Genomic DNA, 23,588 nt, shown 5'->3' on the forward strand with positions numbered 1-23,588 from the left:
GCTCAGCACCTAAGGATTCTCAGTCTCTGTGCATTTTCCATTAGCACACATGATTACTGTATATAATCTGACCTGCATCAAGTAGCGCTTAAGAAAAAAAAAAAATCATTTCTTACTTTAGTATCAGCTGAGTGATGAGCTAGAAATAAAGCAGTCTAGTAGCAATACATACAGGATACTGTACCTGAAATGTGGGCCTATTAGCAGTGTGTGTTTACATATGCTTCCAAAAGAGTTGGGAAAAGAGACAGTAAAAACATTTAAAGAGCTTATTTAGTACCACACACAGACACACACATACACACACACACACACACACACACACACACACACACACACACACACACACACACACACACACACAGTGGCATTTCTAAAAATGTCACTACGGTTAACTACATGAAATGCAGCTCATCTGTACAGGGTCTAATAACATAATGAAAGACCGAACAGATCGGGGATAATACTCAGAGAGCTAATTTCCAAAACTGTATATATCCATTTTCATTTTAAAAATATCCTTTGCTACCTCCAGAGCATCCATTTGTATCTATAACTCAACTTGGTTGTCTCCTACCCTCTAAAAGGTACGGCTAATGTTTCACTTGTTAAGCTTCTTGAGACTTATAGTTTTCAGCTGGTGGATAATTTGTTTTGGAAGGAAACTCTTCAGTTACACAACACTCTACACTGGTATTACTGAAAGAACAATCAATGACATCAAAAAAGGAAATAAACATAGAACTTCACCAAGAAGCACTGAATATATATATATATGTATATTTTAGAAATACATAGAAAAATATATAGTCATCTGAATGCCCATTATACAGTTTTACACAGTAGTGTCAGAAAAAAAGCCTATATGTTGGTGTAGAAGAGGTGTGATACATACAGAGGGTACAGAGTTACTGACAGTGTGACATCTGTAAATGATAGCTGTTCTGGGTGAAGTGTGGTATATGAAGAAATCACCCTAACCCGTCTCATTCTGGTCCACATGGCCAAATAATACATTACAGCAGATCTGTGTTTTATAGCCAGTTTCTTGCAATTTGGTTGACGACATTACAACACAGGCTTAATGATTAGTAAGTCTGTAACACTATTATTTAATAGGAGACATTGGTGGCAACCATTTGTACCCTGCAAATACCTGTATGTCCTGCATTTACCAACCCAACTAAATAGCTCACGTTTTGGGGAAAGTACAGCGATGTGTGTGGTAGACTAAAGCACAAACCTAACAGACACAGTTAGAAATACAAAAATGCTACAATAAGTGCACACAGCTTCCAAGTGGGCAGCACTTGACACGTTTTAAAGATTTATACTTTTTATATAGTTTCATTTTGTTATGCTTTATATTTAGTAAAATGATTTTTTAATGAAATATCTTTATTAGTATGCATTTATATAGAGGTATACTGATGCCTAACTTCTGTGAGTCAAATAATAAATGCATGTACTGTATTTAAAATTTGAAAACTGCAGCACATGGCCGGATGATTGACGGTTGTAATCACTGCGTATTATTCATCTGAAGCAAACCAATAAAAAACTCAAGCAGCCATGTTCATAAATGTCATTATTTGAATAATATAGATATGCTATTATTAAGTTATTCTAACCCATCGTATGATGTGTACTAAAACAGATCTGATTTTGGAAATGAGAGTAAAACCTAAATTAAATCCAACTCATGTGGTGTCTTCACTGAGTGAAACCTCATAAAACACATTTGCAAATATTACTTGATTCACAGTAAGGCATAATTTAAAGCCTGTCAAACAATAATAACCTTTAATAACATTAATAACTTCTTTTTGATTTTTTGAAAAGAACAATTATCATTTTAAAATTCTACCTCACCATGTGCTAGAAGTGAATATATACCTTACATTTCAGGACAAATTGGAGTATTTAATACGACATCACGTTTAACTTTTCATCTCAAAGTTGTCTAAAAATGAAGATAATCTTGTAGAAATGTGTTAAGAAAAAGCAGCTTCAGAGGGAAACTTGGTCTCTCTGATTTCTCTGCTTAGAAGGAAAGATCCATGTGAGCATGTGAGTGAGCCTCTTTATGTTAACGTTACTGTCATGGTAGAGATGTAGAGGAATGTGACTGTGATTCGAGAGTCTTGTGAGTCAGTCAATATAAATCCTTAAAAGGTTTGGAATAGTTAAACATCAGATAGTCCATGTAGTAAAAGTCATAGACTCGCTGCCTCTCCAACGTGCTGACCTGTGAAAAATATTTTTGTGTGATCTGCATAGAGGTCCTCTTGTCATTTGGATTCCTGTCTTTAAAACTGGGCAGCGTGAGGTTGGGCGGAGCTCCAGTCCATCGCAGCAGAAAGTTGGACTCTTCCTCCATGTTCTCAAACTTTCCGATGAAATCATAGTCTATGAGGCAAGGGTTGCACAGCTGGTTCGCCTGCTCCCAGTGGATGTCCATCCCCACAGGCCGATGGACATCCAGCAGGTACTGGACAAACTCCTTGAATGTGACCCCGCTGCCTGTCTTCAGGGCTGCCCAGGACGGGTTGGCCCTGTACTTGGAGATGATGGGTTTCCCAAACAGCGAGTGGTAGTAGTTGTTTGGATTTTCAAACTTGTCCCTATAAGCCGACACCATTCTCTCCAAAGGCTCTCGGACAAACATGACTTTGGTGTAGGTTTCCAGGCGCTGCATGATTCCCTGTCGGTCGAAGCTGTCGAGCTTCTTGAGATGGTGGCCATAGTGGACTGTGTCGTGTTTGATACTCTGAGTGTTGGGGGCCAGGCCTGCCAGCACCATCAGAGTCCTCTTCCAGTTGGAACAGCCTGCCTTGGGCACCTGGCAGTATAGCAACTTGTACTTGTCCTCCACAAAGAGGTGTTTCACATGATGACGTGTGATAGTCCTAGAGATGCTGCTTTTGTACTTGGCACACATCTCCTTCATCAGTTGCCGGCGCGCTTCCAGGATGTCCGAGAGCTTTTTCCAGCTCTCAGGTGAAAAAGAGCCTGAAGGAGAAGAGGAGGAAATGGAGGACAGGGAGGAAGAAGAGGACGAGGAAACGTTGTTGTTGGTGTGATTGATTGGGGGACTTGTCTTCAACAGTTTCCGGTGTCTTTTGGAGACATGAAGGGAGCCAATGTCCTGCTCTCGAGACTCAGGGGTGGCTGTCAGTCTGCTCTTCTCAAAGTGGGGGAACTGCATTGGAGGGATTGGGCTGGATAAGATGCTTTCTGCTGCTTGCTGGTCCAGGTAATTGTCTGATCTGCCTCTCTCTCTATCCTGAGTAGAAAGAGTCTGCAAAGAAAAAATTAACAACACAGACAAATAAAAAACATTTTGAGTTGATAATGTGGATATGGAGGCAAAAACCTATTCACATAGTACATACTTGTTTGTTGCTCGTAAATTTGACCTATACCAGAAATAACCCTATTTACCAGACACATTGCCTTCAGTACTCAAATAGACCACTTGATGGTGCTGTTTCACTGCACCCTGAACAAAAATCTAACCTTGTTACACACAAATGTCATACACTGCCCAGTGCCATCGACGACCTATCAATAAACAGAGTTGTAAAATCATATAAATGTCTTATAAACACTTAATGGGGAATCTAAATTAGACTCATCTAGTGCCTGATTACCATCAGATGATGCCCAAGGCCATCATGCATTCTGACATTTTATTTCAATTAAATGCTGTAATGGCATCATAAAGCCAATGGACTGGATGTATAATTTTAATTTTACAACAGACAAGGTGATGAGACCATCATGAATCTTGGCTCATCCCCCTCCTGACTTAAATGACCATATTCTTTCATCTGCAGGGATATGTGGAGGGGGAAAAGAGGAGGGAGGAGTTTAATGAGCAATTTGATTGGGTGGGGGGGTTCAGCGACCTGTACACCAGACATCACGTTCTTCAGGATTCTCATTGGTGCTGATGATCACGGTAGAGATGATACAATAGTACCAGTGCTGCATGTCTGACACAAAAACCTAATTTATACTGTAGATTGTTTCAGGGTCAAACATCTTGCTGCTCTCTCCTCAACTATCTCGACTATGTAGCCAATAGAAGCCTGGTTCATTCATACGTTTATAATGGACACATGTGATGTGTCCCTTTTATTTGTTCATTTGAACTTTGGTGATTTTAGTTTAGTTTTCATGAAGGTGATGAGAAAATTTCTATTCATATTAGTTTAATTACAATTATCTGTCCAGACATGGATGGACAATCTAACCTAACAGTGCGATCACAACGAGAGGACCCTAAGCCTGGTCTGACTGAGGCCGTTTACTCAGTAAAGTCTGACTGGCTGAATGCACAGTGTGAGGTCACCCCCTCTACACAGATGCTATCAGACACGCTGAGAGGTACATGGCTGACAATTACTTTTTTTGCAGTAGATAACAGGTGGGAGCAACCTGTGTATCTGTGTTTTGGGAGAAATGGAGTAAACACGTACCTCTCTAGACTGCCGTGGAGTGCTTCCCAGCTTCGCAACTGGGGAGAGAGAAGAGAAAACAGACAAGAGAATCAGCACTAAGGTAAACAGCATGTATTTTTGTCCTTGTGGAAGAGAGTTAGGGGTCTCTGGCACATCAGAGGCTCCAGTAATTTAATGCTTCCCATCATTTAGCACATCTACTTTTGATCCCTGGTAAACCGCCGCTGCTCTACGAGTCCACAGAGGGAAGACAGGTAGCTCTATGTGTGTAATGAGCTGCCACAAGCATGAAAAGTTGGTAAATGAGTTGAGTTCCCAGTAGTAAGCACCAAGGAGGAGACAGGAAGAAACACAGCCCGGGAAAGAGAGGAGAAAATGTGATCCTATTTGTTTTAATCTGGAAGAAAGATACAAAGTAAGAAAGATAGGCGGCAAACTAGTAGAGAAGCAATGAAAGTTTGAAGAGAGATGTACTTTGCAGAGCAAAAGACAGCCAGACAAACAGAGTTGTGCAGATTGTTGAATTTCTAGAGGACAGCAGGAGAGTGATAGAGACATACAGATTGGTTTTGTGGCAGCCTTGGGGACAGGTGCTATGTGCACTGGCAGATGTGCGGCAGCAGGACAGACGACGTGTTTAGTGGTCTGTCTTCAGCTGGACATCTCCTTTCCTTAGGTCCCCCCCCATCCTACTCATATGTAATCAGGCTGACAGCTCTGAGTGGGGCTGCATGGTTGCTGATGGGGGAAGCAAAGACACCTCTGCCTGAGTGGCCTGTCACTTCCAATTTGAGGGTGGAAGTGATAGGAACCTGCATGAGGGGCAGAGGAGGAAGGGCTGGAGATGCAGGCCACAACCTTCCCTAAGTGATGAGATCTGCACAGCCCTATCTCACACTTAAACACGCCTCAGTGGAGAGGGAATAAAATGTGCTGCCCAGATGCAATGTTGTCTTAGATTAGTATGCGCTGGAGAGCTCTGTGTTGCTGTCTGGCTTTGCGTGTTGAATCTTTACTTCTTCTTCACGAGACACTGGAGGAGGAGGCAGAGGAGGGAGGACGGAGAAGAGGAGTAGGTTAAGGAGGTGGTGTGTGACATTTTACTTTTTTATTTTCACTTGGGCGTTGAGCTATTTGATTCCCTCATTCTGACCATGTAGGATCTTTGTTACCATTTTGCATAGACACATATTTATCACACACACACACACACACACACACACACACACACACACACACACACACACACACACACACACACACACACACACACACACACACACACACACACACACACACACACACATTCAAGCTCAACAACATCCACAGCCCCTCATTGTCTGCTAAACTGACGTGCAGTACAAGCTCCCTGTAGCCCTGACCATCTTGTCAAGATACACACTTGGTTATTGATCTTGAAAACCCCATCAGGGCGGTAATTGAAATCTCCAAAGGTTTAATTGGTTTCTTCTAAGAGGTGTTTTGTTTGGCAGTTGTTACAAGTTTGTCACAGCTGCTGTTGCCAGTGCAAGTCTATGTCACACCTCCAAGAGAGTAAACTTTCAACCCTTTATTGCGCCAGTCTGTCTGCTGAATGATAGGATTTAGGATAAAAAAATGTTGATGCAATACATGTATTTGTTTTCTTTAATATTTGCATCTTTTAAGAAACAAACAAAATAAAATAAAATAAAATGCCAAAAGGCTCAATGAGATTCAAGTACTCTGAGCTGAGCATCTAGTATACCCAGTTGTCCCATTCAAGGCTCTGTGACAAAGGTATCTTGTTAAAGTTGTTCTGAAAATGAATGTGACATGACTTGATTTGATTTGACAAATGCAGTCTTAAAAGCCAGTTGCAAGCAGGGTTTGAAGTCTGGCTCTGAAAATGAAGTAGGGAGCCAACATTAGATTTCAGAGAGGAACATTTATCCATGATAGAGTATAAATGAAACAAGTAATATAACAATGTAAACTGAATTTCAAGGGGATTTGTAAACAACATTTATCTCTGTAGTATCTATTTGGTTGAGGGTAATAGTTGCTGTTTGATTGCAATTTCACACTCAGTCAATTCCACTCAGTATAACTATGCTATTGATTTTTACTGCTGCACAGTGAAACATTGATGCATTGTGAGACTGAGGTTTCGTCCTATGAGATGCAGAAAATTCATCCTAGTAATTCAGGAGATGCAGAACAGATGTAAAAACTACTGCAGGAGCCCAGGTTTTTCCCACTCAATATAGAGTTGAGAGGTATCAAGGGTTTTATATACAGATTTGTTGTTACTGTAGCATTCACAAAAAATATTTTCCCGCAGCACTAATAGGCCAATTCAGAATGAATTCAAGTGAACTCATACAAATATAAAAGTCACTGGTCACATCATAGTTCAAAAGATAAGTTTTACTTTGTTGCTCAGGTTTATTATTGTGATTTGCCTGACGATGGAAACAATCTCTGTTGACCTCTAGAGTAACCTTGAGCATCCACCTCTCCTTCAGTGACAAAGCCTCTGAATATTCATGCGGACAACCCGGCATTACTGCACGGATCCACATAAGCAAGGGCCACATCATTAGCAGGTCCATTATCGTCCCTCCCTCTCAAAGATCCTTGTACGGCTCTCAAACAGAGACACACATCAAACATGGCTTTTTTTTCTCTCTACTGCCGTCAAGGAGGAGCAAAGGACAAAAACAATGTGAAATAATGAGCTTGTTAAGTGAAGGATTATAGCCCCCGTGTTCGAGGAGAACTTGTTAAATGCTCCTTTTTAACCACAGACAGATCAGGAAGGTGCTAGAAGCCAGACAAGGCTTGTCCTCCTCCAGCCTACTATTCAGACTAGGCACCACATATAAACCTTTCATTAGCCATTCAGCAGGCTGAGCCAGTGTGACCCCAGCCAGCTGCACTCCCCTCTCCATAGCAAAGCACACACACCTGCACTCTGCACACACACTATCCCTCCATTTGACTCAGTGTGGGAATACAGGACTTTGGCATGTTGGTGTGGTTTATCAGAGAAGTAACACGTGAGAACAGAGGCATTAGGCTTTCAGCTCTGGTCCATTGATGTTTTAACTTGTGTTGTGGTAAGAGATAGAACACGGTTTCAGCTGGTACTGAAAATCCTCCAGGACCGGGCCAGAGAGAGCAGCTGCAGGGGAGTTGAAGGTGATGTGTGGACAATCAGTGATTCGGGATTGAAGACATGCTTTGCAGGGGCTCTCTAAAGACCAAAGTCAGACAGACATCTAAAAATTGTCTTACAGTATGATCTGACAACTGGCTTATGAAAGAAGGCTAGGAAGCTCTAAGACTTTCTTTGGTGTTCATAATTCAAAGCACAAGTCTTGCCAAGAAAAAATGACTACACATCTTCGGTCCAACCAGTAACCTTCTGCATTGATCTGGCAGCTATGACACTTTAGACATTAACAATATATATGATCATTATATATAAAATGTGCTGCACTGTCAAATGTTAAAATATCAAAATATATTTTAAATAAGCTCACCTTGACCAACTCCAACCTTCAGAAGGTGTTAAACTGCAGAAATTATTTTACTATAATTATACTTTTATACTTTAAACCTTCATTAACAGATTTTTGGTCATTTGGGGGCAGTTGAAACAACTTTTGAACAACACGGACATGCTGTATTATTACTTTTTAAGTTCATATTGTGAGGTGGTTAGAAAGTAGTTGCTTATTTACATATTCGGTACATAAAGAGTAACTTTAACAATATGCAAAGTTATGTTTCTGATTTTCTTGTAAGCTCTATTTTCGTCTCTACCAACATCAGAGAAAAACATTTGCCCCTTAGCTGGCAAATGCTCCACTATGTTCAGTTCACAAGCTTGTCTATGGCTGTTTGCTGTCTGGTGGATGTTTTTGCTGAAAATACCTGGCAGAGCAGTAATATATTGTACCTTTATTCACATTGCAGCTTAAACGACAATATGATAACGGTGTCTCTAAAACTCCCCTCCTTAACCTCATTACAACATTCTACTGTCCAACCCAACACATTTCCCACACTTATTTTTTTACAGCCCCTCAGAGGAATCAATAAAGAATAGAGGATGTAATAAAATCTAAAAATAAAATAATGTTCAAAAAGTAATGTACAAACTTCTTACACCTCTGACCACACAGAAAATGTAAGGGGGACTGGTGCATCATTAGGAATTGGCTGGTGATTTGCTGAAATTAAAATAAAAAAGTAGACACGATCCATCACTATAAATGCTCCATGTATAAATAATACATGGTTTGTCTCGAGACTGCATGTGGCAGAGTACAGGCTATACACTGCCTGTCCTAAAAAAAAGTCACACACTCTAATATTTCGTTGGACCTCCGCAATGTCTTAACATTTATATCCGTCCAGAGCTGCATTCATTTTTTGCCAAGATCTTGTATTGATGACAAGAGAGTCAGACCGCTGCACAAAGTTTTCTCCAGCACATCCTAAAAGTTCTCAATGGAGTTCAGATCTAGACTCTGTGGTGGCCAATCTATGTGTGTAAATGATGTGTCATGCTCCCTGAACCTCTCTTTCACAATTTGAGCCTGACAAATCCTGACATTGTCATCTTGAAATATGCCCGTGTCATCTGGGAAGAAAAAATCCATTGATGAAATAACCTGGCCATTCAGTATATTCAGGTAGTCAGCTGACCTCATTCTTTGTACACATAACGTTGCTGAACCTGGGCCTGACCAACTGCAGCAACCCCAGATCATAGCACTGCCCCCACAGGCTTGTATGGTAGGAACTAGACATGATGTGTGCATCACTTCACCTGACTCTCTTCCTACCCTGATGCACTCATCACTCTGGAACAGGGTAAATCTGGACTCATCAGACCACATGACCTTCTTCCATTGCTCAGTTCTTAACCCAGTTTTAGTAGTTTCAACAATCTCCTTAGATGTTTTCTTTACTTGATGCATGACAGTAATTTTTTCCACAGGATGTGTCTTCAAAAATGGTTGTGTTCATAAAGACTACATCAACATTCAGTGATATAGAAACTGAGCTTTGTGGAAGACTATTGCTGCACCTTTGCACTATTTTCACATTGCTTTGAACTACTTTCACTTTGCACTTTGCTGCTCTGTGGCACTGCAGCTCAGGCTTAGTCACTTTGATCAGAGCATCGCTTCTGCTATGAGATGAAGGTGAATGGGTTGATGAGTATCACTGGTTTATGTTACATTATGAAGCCGTACATATTTTGGACAAAAACATTTTTTGTAATATAATTATATATATGTTCACAAATGCTTGATTTTCCCTTAATTCTAGCTAGAAATTCACCATTAGAAAACCCATACTAAAGTACTGCGCCTGCCTTTTATAATGTTTTTAAAGATATTTTTATAGACAGGAACCTCTAAATCTAGAGTAATTAAATGATGAAACTGAGGCAATGGGCTTTTTTTCTCTGATTGACATACTCTATAGTGCTTCAGTAATAAAGCTCATATTGAGCCAAAACCCAAAAAACTGCATTTAATGATAAACTGAGACTGCCTCTGTGGAGCAATAAAGTAGGTAACTATAATAATCTGCTTCATGTTTTAATTTGCTCTAATTCTGGGCTTCTTTTTCTTCAAATTCCTTTCTCACGCTAGTAATGCTGGTCGCTGAACACAGCAGGAGGGGAAATAATGAACTACACAGATAGGGAATTGCTGAAAGGGGGTGCTAAGGCAATTCAATTTGACAAGAATATATGCTCATAGTCTATGCTACTTAAACTGGTGGACTTTCAAGGTTAAAAGATGCAAAAACGTCCTATGGCAAATTTCCATGGAAACAGGAAGTCAGAGAGCTCTATGAGTGTGGGTGTGGTGAGAAGTTGCTTGTTTTAACATCACACAGACAAAAGGGGGCCTGGCTGCTTGCATGCAGAAGGATGTGTAAACAAATGCTATCTGTCAGCTGAGAGTCTGAGGTTAAGTGAATTATCACGGCCAGGATGAGGTGCAGAACATTTTAATTGTCTTATGTCTTGTTTCGATGCTGCAGTGCTGTTGACCAAGGCACAGTCTGTACACTGCTGTATCGTTTACTGCCTGTGTGAACCACTCACTCGTCAGAGGCAATAGGAAGCTTATGGGATATGAGTCAGAAGTTTAAACTCGCACACATGGCGAGATAAAGAAGACAAAATGGCACGCCATCATGTAACAATCAATATAGGCCCTCTGATTTATTGTGTCTAACTGGTCTAACATGTCACAAGTGGTATCCAAATAGATGCAAAGTGGATCACACTTGAGATGAGATCAGTGCATCAGATTAGGGTTCCTGCAGAAAATACTCACCTGCTATACCACACTACAAATCTGAAATCTGTCTTCTTCTGCATTACCCAAGAAACAGCCCAGCTGCAGTAAGTATAGAGAACACACTCACCTCCACTGTCATCACCAGCACCAAGACAGACCAAGAGGTCTCTGTGTTCAGTCTGTCCCTCTATATATATGAGGGGTTCCTGAGCTTGGTCATTAAAGCCCACTGCCCTGCTTGTTCTCCAGCTAACACTGCCCTAGCCACTGCCTAGACCTGGTGTACATCATACCTTCTGTCCAGAAGGACTTCAAATATGCAAATGATACAACCATTCTTGAAGTCCTCATTAACTTTGCTGTAACCCATCAAAAACCAGTAATGGCCTTTCTTCAAAGGTCAAAAGGAAATACTCGTCATCTCCCACACACCACAAAATCATTTCCTACCTTCTACATCTTGGTATCACTTCAGACTGAGAATTCATTTACAACCAACCTACCAAATCCATCAAATGTGGTCTACAGTCACTGTAAACTGAAACATGTTCATAGAGAATATGCTGCTATACCACATCTGAGCAGTCAGGACAGTGTATAGAATCATTTACGTTTTATCGGAATGGAAAACAAGGTCTAGAAACATGTTCCCCAACATACAGCTGTGTCACATATTGCTGTTTAAAAAATGTGCTTGTTCAGCTGGTTTGGATACAACATGTTAAACAAAGGTGGAACTGGTTTAGTGTAGGACCATGGACAGCTCCTGGTGCTGAACTGACAGTTAAAGAAACATTTAAAATTAAACCCAGCTAAGTTAATAAGTTTGATTTGATAGAAAAAAACATATCTATTTTTTGTTTAACATGAACACTGTGTGCTTCTCTGTGTACTTTAATAGTAAAACTCCAGTTTTTACTCTCAGCCATACTTTTTCTTTGATTTGAGTGTGACATGACGGTGTTTTTATTGAAGACAGAAACCGTGCGCCCCTAGTACCAGTTAAGGCTTTGTGCACCGACTTTCAGACAAATTAAATGAACTGTTTGATGACCTCTTTTGTTTGTTGAAGTATATTTTCCTAAGTTTTTTTATTTCTTCTAGATTAAAGTCAGTGCCAAATCCTTTTATCATAAGCTGTGGTTACACTGGCAGCATGCTGAGATGCTGTGATCAGATGCCACTATGTCTTTGTTAAGGCTTTGTGCTCCCCTGTTCACCTCTATTTGCAGTGAGATTGGGAACTAGAATTGGCCCTGTCATTGTTTACCCTGGCCTCTCATTTGAGTTTGCTCCACGTTCTCTTACACACTCCTTGTTTTCCTGTCAGAGCACTACTGATTACAGCAGGGACTGATGAGTCCAGACATGTGAGTAAAGCACAAGTACCGCGGCTGAATACTAAGTGAATAGTTTAGGGACTGCCTCCACACATCTGTAATTCAGCAGCTTCAGCATTCCCATTAAAATTACATTGAGGCAAATACAATCGCTGAAATACTATTAGTATTTCTGTGAAATGGTCATGAAATGTTTTTGATTATTACCGGACTGTGGATCTTGTCACATGAGACAAAATTCAGAATTTTCCAAGAAAAAATATAAATAAAAAAATCACCAAGAGACACCAAAACGTCTCTTAACAGGAAACTGCTCTTAAAATGAAATTACTCCATCACAGGTCAAACAGGGCTGAAGCTTTATTTAAAGCAGATTAATTCCACTATAGCCGGTCAAATTAATGATTTATTATTTATTTAAAAAAACCATACAGAATTGTTGAGTTTAGAAACGGAGGTTTCTGAAAAAGCAAACACTGTATGATGTGATTGACATGTGGTGCGTGATATTTTTGGCAGCTTTTTGTTGATGTTGCATAGAATCAGATATATGAGTGATAATAAACTGCAGTGTCCCCTCTATAGTTTAACATTGCCTACTAGGGATTGCTGGTTTGTGGTGGCTGTGCTTGTTTGGTGAGTTCAAGATATGCTCTTTAAAAACAGTCCTCTGGTTTAACACATTGCTACATGTGATATAAAGTAGAGGCAACTACATAGATTGCAATAGTGAAATTGACTCAAGTCTCAAGTGTAAATAGCTCGAACTGAATGGCTGCCAAAAGAAAATGTATGAGTATGTAAGAACGCTCTACCTGGTATAGCAGTGGGTTCACTCCTCCAAACAACCTTATTCGTCTGTCTGCGGCCTTGGAGCCATGCATTCTTAACGTGCCTGCTAGCTCACCTCTGGGTAAGACCATTTCAGGCCTTCAGAGTAACTCCTGATTAGCCTTGAGCACTTTCCTGTTTTCTTCTGACTTGCCTCTGGACTTGCCTCTGTTTTCCTCTGCTTTCCCTCCATTATCATTTTTCCCCCTCCAGATGGTCTTCTCCTCCACCCATAAGTGCCTTATCTCCTCCTTCCACCTCCACTCCCACTCCAGCACATCACCTCTGGCCTCCAGTCTCCAACCTATAATTTCCTCTTGCTCCTGTCGGTGCCCTCACTATTGCTCCCCAGCAACATCCATGATAACGAGCAAAACAATAAAATCCACCAGCACCAAACAATGAACTCATACGTGCCTAGAAAATTTGTAGCATTACAACTACTGGTTTTCTGCTTGTCTTCAGCACTGTGCGGTAGCAATGGGGAAAATGACGGTAAAACTTTTCTTCCCAGGCACTTTTTTTCTTATGCAGGAGCCTCTCATCGCACAGTGCTCTGTGTGGTTGAGCTCTGACAGGCAATGAAGTGTGTGTGAACATCTGAACAGAGCAGCACTTACTCAACCCTTCCTCGGCTCTGTGCTAATGAGAGGAGTGTGTGTGAACACTGCAAAATGCTGTCACACTGACTGACACTCCCTTATGCCTGAAATAACTTTTACACACATCAGGTGGCTGTTGCCCCAAGGTCCCCGGAGCTGAGGTGTCATTTAAGAAACACAGCTTGTTTTTGCTGCAGCTTACATGCTGCTGACTGCCGGCCCACTGCTCTGCCTATTATGGGGAAAACAAAAACAAAAAATCATCCCGCAGCAACAATGCCGGAGCAAATACAGCCTGAAAATGTGAGAACGTCTCACACTCTCTTTATGCAGCCGTTATTATTTTTTTTAAACTTTCATACTGGAGAGGTTTTGTTGAACAAGCGTCACAAAGCTACTGCTGCTGATCATTAAATGCTTAAACAGAAATGCTACAGTTGTTCCAAACCAGCAGCCCCATGCTTACAGGCCATTCATTGTCTCAGCCTTTCTTTATTGCTTGCCACTGTGTGAAATCTAAAACTTATACTGTCCACCTTCACTGACTCGAGCCTGAGCCTGACGAAAAAGTTGACAGCAAAACATTGCAGAAAAAAAACCCCACTAAACACTTAAAGAACATGGATTCAGTTTGAATGCACCTTTTAAAATTTTATTTCATACTTATGTGAAGCACCTGGTCAGGAATAATCGACACAACTTGAAAATCAGCTGTAAACCAAAATGTCTTCGACCCTACAGTTCCCAGCCTCACCTCAGCCTCAGTCTGTCTGATTACCTGGCTTCAGCGTTTAAATGCTCATTGCTCATGCTTCCTCGTTCTGCTATCTCAGGCTCCTTTCTTCTCCCTGTCAGGGAAAATGCCAGAGAGGTGCAGTGAGAGCCATGCTCCGCTCCCAGCGCTGGTAATTTGACAGCGAGCAGAGAGGGTGCAGAATAATTGGAATAGCATTTATGTGTCAATGTGACAAGGAGAGAGAGAGAGCTCAACGTTTAACGTGTCCGACTGGAAAAAGGGGGGGAGCAAGTCGGAGGTTCCTGGAATAGTTTTCACAAGTTGTCTAGCTAAAGCAGTAGTGGGTTAATCAGACAAACTAGACATCTGGCCTTTTGTCAGAGCTGTTTGTGTCTGAGGCTCTGGGAGAACAGACCGGAGCAATACAAATGATGATTCTGGCCAAACTGTGGTCTTGTGAACAACAAGCCAATGCTGGCTAGAGCTGAGCCTTTCTGATGGTTTTAATTGGACCTAACTCAGTGGGGCAGATGCATCCAGAGACAATGGGAGCTTTCACTGTTATTTTTCGGGGAGCCAATCTTTCTGTTTTTTTAGCTGATGCAAGAAGTGAAACAACAAGTAATTTTAGTCTGAAAAGTGCGCCTGGCAAACAGCACTAACCAAAAAATCAAAAAAGCAGAGGAGATGATATGACTGGCAGGCTTCACAGAACCTCTTAATTGGTTCCTTTCACGGAACAGGATAGTTTCACAGCTCCCAAAACGAAATGTGTGAATCTTCCAGTTAGCAGATGACTCTTGACAAAACAGCACAAGCCTGTTGTTAAGGGGGAAAAAACCCACATATTTAAACAAAACCTTCACAAACCTTTTTAGCAACAGCAACCGAGGCAGCCACGTTGAAGAGAAGCTGAGATGTGTTCATTTATCGGAGCTTGTGTTTGCATAGCAGCGATAGCTGGACTGAACACTCCAGTAAGACACAGACAACTCAACACAACTATGGCTCAGAGCCTCTGTCTGGTGCTGGCTCGCCACTGAGGATGACTTTTTGTCCCTCCTGTTCTGCTCTCATACTGGCTGATGCTTCCAGTCTCAGAATAGAGGGACAGCACAGTGTAATGAGCAGGATTACCAAGGGAGACTGGCAGGAATGGTATGGTATCAAAGGAAATCCAGTCAGTGAAGGATATTCAGCCAGTACTCCCGTTCTTTTATTCATTGCCTGTGCGCCCAGAGTGACTCAGCTCACTCTCCTGCTGTCAAACCCTGTCATTATCCATTAGTGTGTTTCTGTCTCGCTGGGGACCGCACACTGCTGCTGTCGGCATGTGCGAGTAGGTGCATTCACGTCTGCATATACATGTGTGTGTGTGTGTGTGTATTTGTGTAATGAACAGATCCAAGTATGTTGCGTATGTATTGCACACGTGCAAACCACTTGCATGATCATGTGTGATAGAGTTTAGCCAGCAGTGGGGTGGTTTTCTGTCATGACTGCTAACAGCTTGTGTTACGTTCTGTGAATCTGACAAGCAGCAATGGCATCTCCATTAAGATCATTCTAACAGGTAAGATAAATCACTCACACATTGAGAGGAGGGCGTACGTGGTTTTATCCACGGTTCTTAGTAAATGATTAATTGTAGCTCTACGTTTTTTTGTTTTTGCATTTCCGTGAAGAAAAACAGTTATTGCCTGGCCCATTTTTTTTGATAACCTAGAATAGCAATGCTTCTCTTTATTGATAGTGTGTAGTTTCTTATTGATTTCCTTGGATGGTTCCAGAAAAAGAACAGTATAATTAAGTATTGTTTGTATGGGAAAAACGGGAGTTTCCTAAATTACTATTGGAAACTTTATTAGCTTTGCATGTATTTTTTTTTTATCTGTGGGGTTTTCTGTGAACAAACACCAGGACAAGCAGTTAACATAGTTAATGGAAGTTATTGACCTGCAAAATTAAGCATAACCCCCAAAACCTTATAACCTTTGATAGATTTTTCTTAGTAAATGCCTGCTTAAAGGGACAATCATACTAAGAAAATGCCAGTTTGTTGGAATTGTTTCATTAAAGTACAATAAAAAAATAAAATAAAAATAAACATGGTTTAATCTCATATATTAGTACAGTGAACACTGTGCTTCATCAGAAAATGTACCTGAGAGAATTACAATTTAGTCAACTTGCAAGCCCAGTGCTCATGTATAACTCTATGCATTTCTGCTGATGTGAATGTATGACAGTGTGTGTATGTGTCTGATAAGGCTAAAGAGGCTGGGCCCTAGGCGTTGCTCCTCTTTTCTCCCCGCTCAGCTGTGTTCCCCGAGGAGGGCAGGCAACATGCCAGAACTGCCGGGCTGGTTGAGATCCAGATAAGATGGACAGCAAGAGAGAAGAGATCGTGAATGTGTGTGTGTGAGTGTGTGTGTGTGTGTTTGTGTGGATGAAGGTGGGAGGCCGAATGTACATCTTATCCGAGAGAGAACAGGAGAGTGAAATCAGATGAGAGACAAACAGGAAGAAAGCAAGGCAAGAAGGGCAAGAGCAGAGGGAGATGGACACCGGCAAATAGAAGGAGAGAAGAGGGACAGATGTGATGGAGAGAAACAAAAAATACTGGAATGACAAGGAAGGGAGACTGTGTGTGTGAGTGAGTTTTATTAGAGGAAGGGACAGAGGCAGAGTGATGGAAGGAAACAAAGAGGGAGAGACAAAAAGGGAAACAGAGATTAAAGAGAGATACTGAGTGAAAGGAGTAAGAGAGTTTAATGCCAGCAGTGACTTCTTTCAAGCCTTCTGTCAGTGCTGTCCACCTGGGGGCAAAGTCCTCTTTGGCCATCTGTAACACACAGACTCTACTCAACCCAGTCCCACACCTTTTGTCAATATTAAGTAGCGTAAAAGATTAGAAGGAGTAATTATATTCCAAAGTTGTCTAATTTATTAGTTATGTCTCTATAGCATTTGTTCAGAGTAGAAGAAGTACTGTATAAATTCCCACTGCGTCACCAGGAGGGTGGGCCTGCTGAATGAAAACACTCGGGACAGATGTTTTGGTCTCTACCAGCTCCTGATGGAAACATCTGGCTGTTCACCAGCTAAACTATGTCTGCCATTTGATGCTAGGGGGTTGTGTACAGTGGGTCTAGCAGTTTTTCTTTTAATAAAACAACAATAGGAGCAGTGCTGTTAGAAGTGCCATAAAAACTCATGTAGCCATTTGTGCAACTTCAACATACTTAACACTGAAACATATAATGTAGTGCAATGTGTGTGGTGTCTTTTCAGATTTTCAAATGTACTTTTGAATAGCTGACTTTTTCCCTGACTAACACACGCACATGCAGACTGACACATCATCTGCGGCTCTTACTGTACATTACAGTTACATCGTGAATCAACACCTCGTTGTGTGTCACATTTCTGCAAACTACAAGCACTTGTTCTGTTCTCAAAGTTAACAAGATTGACACAAAATTAAATTCAAGTGAATTTAAACCAACAGAAACGGAAACTAGTGTAGTTTTGCTTATTTTGTTTTCTTATTTGCTCAGTGCTCATCCAAAGAATACATGAAGTGAGATTAACATCTCAGATCAGCATAAATTTAAGATAAAAAAGGGAGCTCATAAGAATTTAAATGGCAAAAGATCATTTCTTATTCATTTGTTTCAAATAGAAGAGGAAGAGGTGGGTTCGTTTCTTGCAGTTTGCATGAGCTGTGACACTAAAGCTGTGTGTCTCAAATGTTGACAGTGTGATTCATTAATTTGTTCTTAGTGTAGTTTTATGTAGGAGGTGCAGAAGAAGAGGGAGATGAAGTAGCCAACTGCAATAACAATCTCTTTAATAGCTAAAATGGCAAATGATTGAAGATTAGAGGGCGTAGAAACTGCTGTACACTGGTATTAGAGCGAACAGAGGAGCGCACCTGAGGCTGGTGTTAGAGTAGGAGTTTATAACTGATGCAGAAATGTCTGTTCACTACAGCAATTACCTGTAATTTTGATGATCCGATTGCTGCGATTGCTGCAGTAGTAACTGTGACAGCGTGTTGTGCCCACTGTGCACACATCAGTTTAGTCAGCCTCTCTTTTTTTAAACTTGGAGATGCAATTGTCACGGTGCAATTACACGGTCAGATGGGGTGACTGCATAGAGCCAGCAAGAGCTGGTGTTGAACTGATTTACTGATGCTGCTACGACACTGGGTATTCATTGTACCACACAATGAGCCGCTGCCAAAAAAGAACAAAAAACCTTTACAAAAGTGCTTCACGGCACAAATGTAAAAGTAATAAACTCATTAGTAGTTTGGAGTCAGGTAGAAGTAAATACCTAAATCAAATACTACAGATTGATGACATATACAGTAATGCTGGACAACTTTGGGGATGGAGTTTGCTTTGACTTCTCAGCAGCTTTAGAGAAGCTTATTTGCTGGTGAGCAGTCGAAGGCTGCGGCTCTGACGGCCAGCTGAGCTTCACTTTGTGTTGCTGTGTGCTGCTGAAAGTGTTCGCTCCAGCTCCATGCCCAGTCATCTCAGGTTAAAACTATGGAGCCTCCCCAACACTGTTATTGTGCTGCTGGCTGTTTGATGTTGCTGACCTAAAACTTTAAGCTTATTTTATCATTGCACTCGCAGCATCGAGTGAAATGCCTACAATGAAAAAGAGAAAGTAGCAGTGCCTTCCCCCTGCTGTGGCTGCTTGCCTTTATAGCTGAGTCTTTTTGTCTTGTTTTGTAGTGTGTTGTGCTATGAGACTGTGCTGCAGAACTTGGCCGGTTTCTACCCTCACTGGGTCGATCGACTGACAGCTCTGATGTTGCATGAAAAGCAAGTTCAACTGATGAGGGCTCTGACCGAGTGGGAGTTTGGCCGACGGTGCGTTGCAAGATCGCTGGCTCTATGGGAGATCTGTGTTATTGAATGGGGCTCACTTTGAACTCAGCACCTTGGTCAGTGGCTGACAGTGGACTTATAACAAATGTACCAGTTCTTCAGTTTGTGCAACGCCGACAGCCAGGACAGAAACCCCGGTGAGCTAAATGGGGGGTGTGGAGTGTAAACAAAAAAGGTTGAAGATATTGGAGAGCAGAGGGGGGAGAGAGGCAGTGAGAAAAAGAGACCAAGGAAGAGTGAGAGAACAGAGAGATAATAAGGAAGGAGGGAAGATACAAAACGCAAAGAAGCAGAAGAAACAGAAGCAGAACAGCAGCAGAGTGCAACAGAACAATACGTGACCCAAATATGCCAGTGAAATAAAGCAGGAAGACAAGTGTGCAGAGATGTATGAGATGCTCTCCACGTCTTCTCACTCTGTAATTATTCATGAACTGAGGTCAATCATTCAAATCACGGAGTACCTGTTAACCACATGCTGATCTGGTATCAGTCACATTCCAGCTTTTATGCTTTTTCCTGCCCCATTTTTGGAGATGATTGTGCTTTATTTTCATACAGTATGTTTGACTTAAATGCTGTTATATCTTACATAAGAATGCAGTGACTGTTTAACACAGTAATCTACTAAATACAACATGAATAGTTTTTTTCCGTCCACCTAATGAGGAACCATTGGTGAACAGCATATTCAGCAAGTTAAAAAACAATCAATATCAAGGATTTAACTTCTCTCCATACCAATAATTAATATATAATTATTATATATATATATACATTTTTAATTTTGATTTATATTGTTTACGTTGTGTCACTTGCTCACTTACTTAGTAAATTAAAAGTTAATGATAGAGTGGAGTCTTATGCCAACACTCAACCACCGGCCTGAGCTGCAGTTCCTTGAAATCAAAATTACCATCAAACATAATCCAGGCAGCAGTTTTGTTTCGTCTTATTTTTAGAAGACGCGGTCGTCGAGTTCGCATCAATTCATATCTTTGTTCTCGTGACTTAAAGAGAAACTCATATTTCCACATTACAATATTTATAGGCACCGCAAAGCTTCAAATACACTTCATTCTTTTTTCCACTTACTGTGATTGGTCGTAGCCAATTACGAATTATATTCTTAGCAATTTAAAGCTTCCATGAATCACAGATGTACCAAAGAGACACTAAATCCTCCTGGGAACTTTTCTAACTGAATACAGCCCACTCTCTGCACTTAAGTGAACATATGTTGGTATCATTTAGCGATGTTCGTAATGAAGATTTCTTTTACACTGGTGTAATTTAACATTAACATGCATTTCACTATTCCATTACAAATGTGTGCATGTTGCAGTGAGCTGAGGATGCCTGCCAGATCAGATAGATCTGCGGAGACGTTAATGTGGATCTACACTGTTCAGTTTTGTTTTAAATGTGTTTCTATCCACCGTCCTCATTGCAGAAGAATAATAAAAAAAACATCTCTGTGGTGCGTTGAGGAGACTGTAATGTTCCTCAAATAATTCATGAAACAAACATAAACACAGTTTGTGTCATTTTCATTTTTCATCAGGTTTTACATTATTTAACACTTGCTTTTGTTTAACTCCATTATATTTCTTCTTATTTACTGGCACCCAGCTCAAGATTTTGAAACTCTAACGTCTTAGCAGAAATAGATGGATATACATTTTTATTTGTATTTTCTTTTGTCTTTTTCCTAGAAATTCAGTGAAAAAGTGTAATACGTTTAGCATGACTAAACCTGACTGCACTAGAAAATTACTTTCAGGTTCCAGATTCCAAAGAGTACAAACAAAGATCATGATTATTTAATGCGATTTTTTGGGTACCGTGAAAGTATACTATGTGTGAGATCAAATTAACTTCACTGGAAGTGTTTTGTCCCAGCAGGACTCGAACAGATTGAGTTTCATGCCTGTGCATCAGAAAGCATTTTGTCATGCTACTTAAGACATTAATCTATCCTGTGCATCAGTCTAATAGTGAGCTGTCTGTGGCGGCCTCATCTGCTACCAGGAAGATGAGCTGTCAGTCAGGTGATTGACAAACTTGTAGGCACCTCTCATCCGCTCAAAGAAAGAAAAATAAGGAAATAGCTGAATGCACACTGAGAACGGAAAGGAGGGAGTCAACCGCCTTGCCAGCCATCCTGTCTAATGATGGCGTCCCACAAACCCACATAGCGGGATAGATCAGCCTTGTGTTGTGTCAGCATAACATTATTAATGGCAGTCACTTAAAACCTTATTACAGCTTCAGCTCGTGGATACGCCTGATGGCGGCCAGGTTCAGCCTGGCGAGGATTGGTCAGGTAATGAAAAAATGACACGCTCAACCATTCCGCCACAATAATATTGCACTACATTACACGAGAAGGGAAAGGGGGACGAGCAGCACAGGCTACGTTCTGTACAATCACGATTTCTAAATTAAGAACAATGGCAGCCAAGTTACAATAATAGCTGTCAGGTGAAATAATGGCTGTCAACAAACAGGGGGGGATTATGAGCTCATGTGATAAGAATATTCTGTGGAGCCAATTTTCACATTCACAGCTGAGTATGACATGACTATGGAGTTAATACTGTCGCTGTCATTAATCTCCACAATACTTAAACACTGAATTCTGTCCAACAGGTCACCCACACCTATTCACCACTACATGCTTGTTTTGTCTTTTAAGTTGCAATTACAGGTATGTTTGTTGAAGGAAAAATACAGTTGTAATTTTGAATTTAGAGAATTCTCCATTTGTGAGCACTTGTGCTGCTGTCACTTAGCCTAACCCTGACTTTTTTTTTTTTTGGTGGTGGCCCAGCACAGCAGCTGCCATTTTGGTGCTATTTTAAAAGTCTTCTACCTGTTGTCATTCCCACGTCGTCAAATACTAATGCCAAGAGTAAGATGTGAAATGGAGCTGACAAAGCATCACTATTTTACTCCCTGGGAATGAAAACAAGAGGGATACTTCCCTCAGGAGACGACAAAACAAAAAGAAGCATCCCTGAAAAAAAAGAAGCATCTCTGCCTTTATACTTTTCCTAATGCAGAATGTGGTTTTCTATTTACTTTGCCCAAATCATCTTAACAGCAGTTAATGAGATGGAAGCGTTCATGTTCTTATTCTATTGCTGTTGAAGGGCATTATACAGATACATTTACCCTGCCTGTACTTTTACCAGTGCCAAATCCCAAATTCACACCTGTCAGTTTTTCTGCCAATGAACCCTTCACCATCCTTTTCTATCAAACCCAGCTAACATGGAAGGTATCTCTCTTTACACTAGCAATCAGCGAGGAGAAAGAAGTATTATTTACACTAGGTTACAACCTTTACCCCCCACGGTGTGGTGCCGTAATTGTGCCGCCTCGCAGCATGGAACGAACGCTTCCAATCGAGTGTTTCCATCATTTTGAAGGTTATTGCACTTTTATGTATCATGGGCTCCTTCATTTTAATATCTAATGCCAGGTCCTGTGTGCATGGTGGCTCTCTGGTGCACATGTGAACCATCAAACATTTTGAATGACAACATTTACCAGGAAAGCATGAAACACAATATAGTTTGAGTAATAGTCACGTGGAGCAAAGTTTACTTGTCATTGCTATGGGCCATAGTTGATTTATAGTTGAATTTAAGAGGTTTATCTGCCTGAGCTACGTATAACAAAAAATAAGAGTTAAATAAATAAGAGTGTTCATAACATTATCAATTCATGTATAAGTATGTTTATCAGTATTATTATCCTCAAAGGGGGTTTCTTCTTTAGTGTGCCAAGCACTTCCGTTCAGAACCAAGAACCAGAGCGCCGGTATCTGAACTAATTCAATCTTTGTCAGAGCCAGGTCTGTCACCACAAGTAAACACTGTAACATGTGAAACAGACAATACGGCCAATAAGTGCCTGAAAGACTGCATTATAACAAACCGTGAAGGTGTAGTAGATGCAACTGGTATTTTAGCCAATCATCGACACGCTTTCAGATGCTGCAGCAGCAGTGACAGGTTATTTTAGAAAGAACCAAAACATGGAGCTAAAACTGGAATAAACCAGAAAATTTATACGTTTGGATCTGTCTCCCTTATGACAGTTTGTCAGTAATACAGCGATAGATAGAGTGGAGTAGGGTTGATAATCACCTTAATAAGGTGGAGCATCACCCATCCCTGCAAATGTGAACCTGAGTGACACGCACCACTTGGCTTCACTAAACAACCCGGAGACTAAAGGTAAGCTAATTACTGGTGTTGCCATTAGCTCCCTTTCTGTGTGTTGAGTGCCAGTCCATAGGGTGTCCTTCTGTCATATTGATACCCAATAATCCGCAGCCAGCAAAGATTAGAGGCAACTATACATCTGCTAATTAAC

General features: G+C 40.9%; 1 protein-coding gene across 1 annotated transcript in view; it reads right to left on the reverse strand.

Annotated features, from left to right (window-relative positions):
* Positions 1 to 1,355: 1,355 nt before the first annotated feature.
* The window catches only part of LOC113174638 (carbohydrate sulfotransferase 8), a 126,766-nt gene continuing 104,533 nt past the window's right edge, over positions 1,356 to 23,588 (reverse strand). Inside the window, exons 3-4 of the mRNA XM_026378716.1 lie at positions 4,485 to 4,522; positions 1,356 to 3,301 (exon numbers count right to left, since the gene is read on the reverse strand). Coding sequence (XP_026234501.1) covers positions 2,156 to 3,301; positions 4,485 to 4,522 — 1,184 coding nt within the window. The 3' untranslated portion in view covers positions 1,356 to 2,155. The remainder of the gene's footprint in view (positions 3,302 to 4,484; positions 4,523 to 23,588) is intronic.

The sequence above is a fragment of the Anabas testudineus genome, chromosome 3, assembly GCF_900324465.2.
Source record: "Anabas testudineus chromosome 3, fAnaTes1.2, whole genome shotgun sequence".
Taxonomy (NCBI): Eukaryota; Metazoa; Chordata; class Actinopteri; order Anabantiformes; family Anabantidae; genus Anabas; species Anabas testudineus.